This window comes from Triticum aestivum, chromosome 3D, assembly GCF_018294505.1.
Source record: "Triticum aestivum cultivar Chinese Spring chromosome 3D, IWGSC CS RefSeq v2.1, whole genome shotgun sequence".
Lineage (NCBI taxonomy): Eukaryota > Viridiplantae > Streptophyta > Magnoliopsida > Poales > Poaceae > Triticum > Triticum aestivum.
The window spans coordinates 41,982,479-41,990,639 of record NC_057802.1 but is presented as its reverse complement, the minus strand read 5'-3'; the positions used below and the strand labels follow the sequence as shown (position 1 = coordinate 41,990,639).

The window sequence follows — 8,161 nt, the reverse complement described above, 5'->3', positions numbered from 1 at the left end:
GAATATAAATAATTAGTCAGTCCATGAATCAAGATTTGAACTGATAAAATCAGCAACAGAAATGAAAAAGACAGCAGCGTCAGCTATATTAACCACCTTTGTCAAATTAGAAGGTAGCACATCATTCAACATTTCTCTTCCAAATCCGAAATATATGAATCATCTCAGAACAAATGTAGGACTTCAGAGGTATAATGCTTCTCAATGGAGTAAAATTCCCATAGTACAGACCATAAATTTACCGAATAACCTACACCCTAGTAAAAAAAATAGCAAAATGTTGAAAAACTAAAGTGGGCATCATCATGATAAACTAATTGTATCAAATAAGTTTGGCATAACAGGCATTATGATGGAACATCGCTGATAGCAAATATATAGGTCCAGGTTCCACTTCATAAAGGAATTAGTGGACATGCCCAGTAACACATAGTTACACAGTGTCACATTCAAACAGAGCACTTCTAATTTTGCATAATATAAGCACGAAGGTAGATAATTGTTTCATATTCTTCTGAAGCAAGGAAACACACTTGGCACACAGGCCATAAAAGTAAGCACACTAGCTTAGTTGATCAATATATACTAGCAACTTAGATAGTTATGGTAGAGATGCGCAAGAGTCAAATCTGTCAATGAATCCTCCTGGTCTCAATTGTTGCTGATACGGAGAGGCACTTCGCCATGATTGCCAGCCATCAAGAGCATACAACGGATCGTACCACCTTTGTCAAATTAAAAGGTAAGTAGATTAATGTACTGATGGTGAACCTTCTCGGACGCTACTTGCTCTGCAAACATAAAGACAAGTGTATTACGAAAACCTGACAACAGACATACTATTTAAATTATGGGCCATTTACCTTTTTCCTTTTGCTAATGGCCTCCTCTGAACCCCTCTTCAATCTCTTACCACTACCCTTCGTGTTTGCGACATCAGGTGGATGAACTTTGATGATGTTTAGGAATGTCGTTCCAATAAAGGATTCAAACTCTTGAACTTTACTTTGCTCGTCAACTGGCCCTGTCTGCCTCAAGTGTGCAAGAGCATCAGTAATAACTTTGTGAAAGTATTTCATCTTGTCCTCACAATGTTTAGCTTCATGTAATGCTGAGTTGAACTGCGAGCATGTTTCTGAGTACAATTACTTTATGGTAGGTGAAAGAGATGTAGATGACCCCTCCAGCTCATATCCATGGTTAAGTGGTGAAGAGAGAAAATATTTAATTGCACTGGAACATAGGTGTACTAAGGAAAAAAAGTGTTTTGATAATAGTGATAACCAAAAGCATTCTGAGTGCAACAACATAAGCATGGCATCTTGCCATTATGTCATTGACACATAGCACTGCAGGATTGTAATACTTTTTTTATTAAATCAGAATGAGGAAGGCTAAAGAGCTAAGATAGTTCATTCCCTCAACCAGAACAACTATGGTCTAGTTCAATGGAATACTAGACAAATAGATAGTGAAATCTCGGAAATTAGTGAAGTCGCACACATTGTACATCCAAATGAATCTCGGTTTTGTGCTAATAAGCACTTCACCTCCAGGTATTTGAACATGCAGATGAAATTAGTTTGTACCCATGTATAGTATCAGGCAATGAGTTGCTGAAGTTGTACCATACGTAATTGTTGGAATATCTAGTCCGAGTAAAATATAATAATTTTTCCAATGATTAATTTCCTGCTCCTGACATAATACAAAGAGATATCGCCACATTTTCCAAGATAGAATTAGCTACAAAATCAGCACAAAGGGGACGACGGATTACAATCAAACGCACAAAATAACACAAGGTTCTAATGTCTAACAACATACCTGAACACCGGAGTTCTATTCTCCGGCGTCGACGGATGGCGCAGGTAGGCGCCAGATCGGGTGGGGAAGGGGGGTGAGGTGGAGAATGGCCAGGCGGGGATGGGGCGAGTTGCCCGCCAGACGTCGGAGCCCAGTACGTCATCACCGCGGCGACCACGTTCGCCCGGCGTCACAGGTCCGCTGCCGGAGGCCCGAAGCCCTACTCTGTTCGCGTTGCTTCTGTTCTAATTTGGGAACAGCCGGCTTGGAGGTACGTGACAGGGAAATACTACTAATTCTGTATGCATGCAGGGTGTTGTTTGCAAATTTCTAAGGGCGAGCGCTTAGGTCGCATCCTGTGCCTAAATTATGTATCTAACCGCTGTGGTTCACAGGAGCAGCCGGAGCACACAATCAATTGGAGCGCAGGATATTCCCCCCCGTGCATGAGCTGCAAGCATGTCACATTAATCAGGAATAAAGATGGATGTATAATAATTGTGTCTCGATCCCATCATACCATGAAGTACTTGATTTGACTCGTGCTGCATATACATACGGTGGCTCTGTTAAGAGAAAGTTCTTGATTTGCAATCCAAGCATACACCTGTTTATGAAAAGAACACTTTCGCTAGCTTTCTACTCCTAGCCACCTGGGGGAGGGGCATTGGCCCCTTTTATGTATCGTGTGTATTTTCTCGCCATTCTTTGGGCTATTGTGCCTTGGCCCTACCGAAGCTTCGTCATTGGGTGTATTGAAGCAATATAGATGGGATCAACTTTGATAGAAATTGGTCTGGTGGGCCATGGACATGCATGAGTGGCATTTCCTCTGGCCAACTTGGTAGACAAAATTGACCTGTACTTGAGAATACTCCACCTAGTTATAGATTACCCCTTGCGGGGCTCCCGCAAGGACCATTATTTGTGCACAGAGAGCGTGCTCAAGTGAGGCACCCGATCATTGTCACGAGTTGGCGCTCTCTCTCGATTTTGGTTTTTTTATTTTAGCATATGTGTTTTCAAGATTTATATGGTCTTTTCTGGATTTTTTTGGCTTTTCATCTGGATTTCCCTAGGTTGTGCTTTTACGAGAAGCGCAGACTTGCGTCTTATGAAAACATAGATTTGCTTCCGCAAGAAGCACGGTTGCGATTTTCAAAAGAAAATTGTTCTTCCAGTGTGCTCCTTAAGAAAAGAAATTGGTGCTTCCACAAGAAGCACATATTTGTTTCGCGAGCTGTGCTTCTCAAAAAGGAAAAAAAATGTGTGTGCTTTCATGAGAAGCACAGATTTATTTCCGCAGGATGCACTCGGGGAAAACAATTATGCTTTCATGAGAAACACATATTTGCTTCTCGTGCAAACATAGATTTGTTGTCGCGAGAAGCATAACTTTGCTTCTCAAATAGGGGGAAATGTGAAAAACCACAGCCATGCTTCCGGCCTCTAATTTTTTCTTCCAGTTTTTGTATTTGCTTTTTTAGGTTGCCAGTATTTTTTCTGATTTTTTCCATGTTTCATGATTTTTTTCCCATGAAACCTATTAACATGTGTTTTAGTTCAAAGATTTCGCCATGAGAAATCTAATAGTTAAAATGGTTTGGGATTTGGATGCATGGCTAAAGAGATATGATTTTTTGAATAAATTAATCTACAGAAAAAAATAAAAACTCCCATGTTGTCTTTTACACGAAGGACGATAGTGATATCGGGAAAATCCTAACTGCGCATTATGCGGCAATGTTGCCCCTGTTCCGCACATCATAGCGACCTATCAAACTGCATTCGGCTGTCCTATTTGGTAGATGCACTATAAACTACAGATTCTACTACCCGCCTTTATTGGTTGATTAAGGGGCATTTACCTATCAGTCCTAGTCCTAAGGCACAATAGGAGCACTAAGCCCAGGAACCAGTTTTGCAAATCCATTCCCAGAAAGTTCCTCCCTGGTTTTTGGGAACTTTTTAGAAGGTTCCTGAACCGGTTTTCTTTAGTCTGTTGTGTTTCTTTACTGATTTTTCTGGTTTCCTTTTTATTTTTCATTCTTTCTGTTTATTTCTCTTTTTTATTTTATTAAAAAATTCACCACTTTCAGAAAAATGTCAAGACTTCACAAAAAATCTTCATATTTGAGAAAAGAATGTTTGGAAATAAAAAAAGTTCAGTATTTTAACTTTGTTTTCGTAGATTCAAAAAATAATCATATTTAAAAATTTGTTTAGAATTTTAAAAAAATCTTCTCTTTTCCAAAATAGTTCACAGATTCAAACATGTTCGGGAATTTTAATATTTGGATTTTTCTCAAAATGTTCCCGATTTAAAAAGGTTCACTTTTTGTGAAATTTTTCTTCAAAATTTTAAAAAAACTGTTTGCGTCTTCAAAGAACGTTCTTGGCTCTAAAAAAAGTTCGCAAACTTCATATTTTATTCCTTTTTCGAAACTTGTTATCAAATTGACCGTGCTGCTGTAGGTTGTTCGCTACACTGCCCCGCAAAAGAAAAGAAAAAGAACACTTCAAGCGCCAAATGGGCTGGCCGCCCGCGCTGCTGTTGGACGCAGCAAGCGTGAAATAGGCACCAAACGCCATTTTCTTCTTTGCGTCATCTTTTCCAACCTCTTAGCAAACTGGATTTACGTACCATGCACGTCTGCGTGGTTTCTTGGTACAGCTGCCAATCCCCTAATTTCATTACGTAGCATGCACGGTTCCGAGCGCTAGCAAGTAGCGCGCACCTCCAAGCTCCAGCCGCCTTCTATATATACGTCCCTCTACTGGAGTTCACAATTCCACATCACATACCACCATGGACGCGCCGGCCGCCTGCGAGATCGAGCGCCTGCCGGAGGACCTCCTGATGCACGTGATATCGCTCACGTCGCCGGCGGACGCCTTCCACGCCACCGCCGTGTCCCGGGCCTTCCACGCCGCCGCCGACTCAGACACCGTCTGGTCCCGCCTCCTGCCGCGCGACCTCCCGCAGTTCGCCAAGAGGGAGCTCCCCCGCAAGCCGCCGTCGACCAAGAAGGGGATGTTCCGGCGCCTCTCCGACGAACCAGCCCTCCTCCCGGGCAAGTATGTGGTACGTGCGTTACTCCTCGAATGCGATTCTTCAGCTCGATTAATTAGCTTGTTGCCTTAAATATCTTCCTTTGTGTGTGTTCCTACGTACGTACGTTGCAGCGCATGCAGCTGGACAAGGCCACCGGTGCCAAGTGCTTCACGTTTTCGGCCAGCGCGCTACAGATCACCCAAGCTAATGATGCACACACGCCCTTGATACGTGTAGGTTCAGTGCCGGGCTACAGCAAAAGAGGCAAAAGGTTCGAGCAGTTCCCAACTTTGTTTACTGCTCCACCTGCAAAAAAAAAGAAACTTTGTTTACTGCTCCATCCGATCCAAAACATGCGTCCCAACTTTAGTACAACTTTGTATTAAAGTTAGTATGAAATTGAGACACTTATTTTGAGACTGAGGGGAGTACTTCCGTAACAAATTTAGTAGTAATTCAGTTTTAATCAAAGTTTTGCCATAGTCCTCTATTTAAAACTTTCATTTCAATTAATTAGTGGCCCTTGCGCCTTTTACCGTTACATGACCACCACAATTTAATCACATGCATATGTTCCTATGTACGTTTTCGACAGGTTCTCACAAGCAGCTGACATCGGCCATGTTAACATACTCGAGATATGTGCCAAGATACAAAGAAACATGCTCTCTCAAAACACAACCTACGTGGCATACATGGTGTTCAAGCTAGGACCCAGATTTTACAGCTTCGATTTCCCGTTTCAAGAAGCCTCATTTGGCATTGCTGGGAGCCAGTCGACTCGCCAGGTTTGCCTGCAAGGCTATGTCGAGGACGGTGATGGAGCCGATGTTCCACCTCGGAAGCACATCGTGCCAAGTTCTTATCATATATATAATCATGACTCGGTTCCTCCTCAAAAGAACGTTGTTTTCCCACATAAGAAAGCCGACGGTTGGATGGAGGTGGAGCTTGGTGAGTTCCATAATGAGGGAGGTGACGGTGAGGTCTCCATCAGCTTGACCGAGACAACAAAACCCAAGAGTGGCCTTATTGTCTGGGGCATTGTGATAAGAAGTAAGCAACAAAAGAAAAAACAAAAAGAAGAAGTAAGCAATAAAGGCCAGTAAGGCTCTAGCATTTCGTACCATATACCATGTGGGAGCTAGGAAGGAGAATTTAGTGGACTATCTTTTGTTACATAGAATGAGGCCAAAACTCTAAGGCTGCATGTGGTCTTATTTCCCTATTTGCTTCAATATTTTGTTCTGAATGTAGTCAAATGTATTTTTGATAGGAAATAAGTAGGAGATAAAGAGCTATGCCTGTATGAGTTCCGTTATAAGACAGGAATAAGACCGATTCATTACAAAACAAAACCGTGTTAAAAAACACATTTAATACCTCCGTGACAGCGGCGGAGCGTGAACCATAACTTTTTTTATGTAATATAACCTTTTTTATTTAGCTATAAAGGCGTGAACCATAACTTTCTTTTAGCACTTCGTGAACCATAACTAAGCCTGAGCCAGTTGGACCAGAGCTACAAAACGGGCCATATAGCCAAAAAAAAACAAGTGACAGGCTCTGCATAAAGCGCGGCGACTATATTTTGCATTAAGCGAGTCGGCAGAAAGTCTTGCTGAAGGTTTCTACGATAATTGGACCGCCCATTTGCGCGGGCATACTTTAAGTAAAAAAAAGAGCACAGTAAAGGGGGAGAACCCAGATCAATCCCCGGTGTCCAGCTAGTTCGCAAGCGCTGCTGGCCACTTCGCCCAAGTCCAATTTGTGTTAACTAATAGGGACGTGTCCTATTTATGCTCAATTCATATTTTTCAAATACACGATTAACATTTTTTGAATACATTGTCAACATTTTTTCATACACATTTTTAACCTTTTTGAAATGCTCAATTAACATTTTTCAAATACAAGATTAACATTTTTTAATACATGGTCAACATTTTTTCTATACACACTATAAAAAAATTCAAATGCTTGACTAACATTTTTCAAATACAAGATTAACATTTTAAATACATGATCACTTTTTTCTGTACATTTTAAACATTTTTTAAAGCTTCATTAAGAGTGGTCAAATAAAAATATTAACATTTTTTAATACACGATCAACATTTTTTCTATACACATTAAACATTTTTCAAAAACTTCTTTCAACAGTTTTCCATATCCTTGGTTATCATTTTTAATTACATGATTAAATTCCTTCATAATTTTATAATACATGGTCAACAGATTTTCTATACACAATTAACCATTTCCCAAATGCTTAATTAACATTTTTCAAATACTTATTCGACATCTTTTTCCAAATGCTTGACTAAAATTTTATATGCGTGGTAAAAAAAATCCATCATTTCTTAATACATGATCAACAATTTTTCTACACACGTTCAACATTTTTTCAAATGCTGGATTAACATTTTTTTAATGCTTCTTCAAAAATTTTCAAATGCGTGTGCAACATTTTTCAAATGTTTTACAGTATTTTTTGTAATATTTATATTTAGAATATTTTAAAGTGTAAAGAAAAGTACGAAAATAAAGCAACAAACGAAAACAGAAAAAAAGGTCGTGGCCTCCCGCACATGTGGGCCAGCCCATTTCACTCGCCCCTTCAGCGGGTCAGAAGCTATAGACTCGCTGAAGGCAAGATATAGGGGCACCCTGCATAATGACGGGCCATATACGCTAGAAAGATCGGGTCATGACCCAATATAGTCCCTCTGACACTCCGCCATTATCCCATTATCTTTGAGCAAGCTCTATGGGATTCAAAAGTCATCCCAAAAGTTATATGGCACGACCCAAAAGCGCTCAAAAAAAGTATATGGCATGACGCCACGACACATGACTACATGACTATAGTGTGATACTCTAACCATTACTAGTGATCATTAATAAACCTTAATTAGTGTGGGTGCTTAGCCAAGTGTGATTGTTTGCTCTTTCTCTTAGTTTTTCTATATTGGAGTTTTTTTAGCATGGAAGTTATTGCTGGTGTTTATGCACAACCAGTTGCGTGAGTTTGTACCGCGGAGAGGAAAGGAGAAAAATAAACAAAGAGAAAAAAAAGAGGCACGGCACGCGCCTTTGGCAAAAGTTTTCGTGTGTGCGTATTCGTATTATTTGATGTGATCGATCCGGGCCAAGTACAGGGAGTACAAGGCGCCTCAAGACCAGTGCGTCGCAGCGTACTGGATTAGGACATTGGTGTCGCCGGAGGACGACAAGGGCGCGGTGCAGATGGTGGCCAGGGCGTTGGCGGCAGGCGATCGTGCAAGACTCATCGTTCTT

General features: G+C 40.8%; 1 protein-coding gene across 1 annotated transcript; it reads left to right on the top strand.

Annotated features, from left to right (window-relative positions):
- The first annotated feature begins 4,579 nt into the window (after positions 1-4,579).
- LOC123074014 (F-box protein PP2-B11) lies at positions 4,580-6,195 on the top strand. Its single transcript, XM_044496972.1, has 3 exons — positions 4,580-4,891; positions 4,993-5,132; positions 5,457-6,195. Exons 1-3 carry the CDS (start codon positions 4,616-4,618, stop codon positions 5,968-5,970), a joined length of 930 nt encoding a protein of 309 aa, XP_044352907.1. The 5' UTR covers positions 4,580-4,615; the 3' UTR covers positions 5,971-6,195.
- Positions 6,196-8,161: the final 1,966 nt, after the last annotated feature.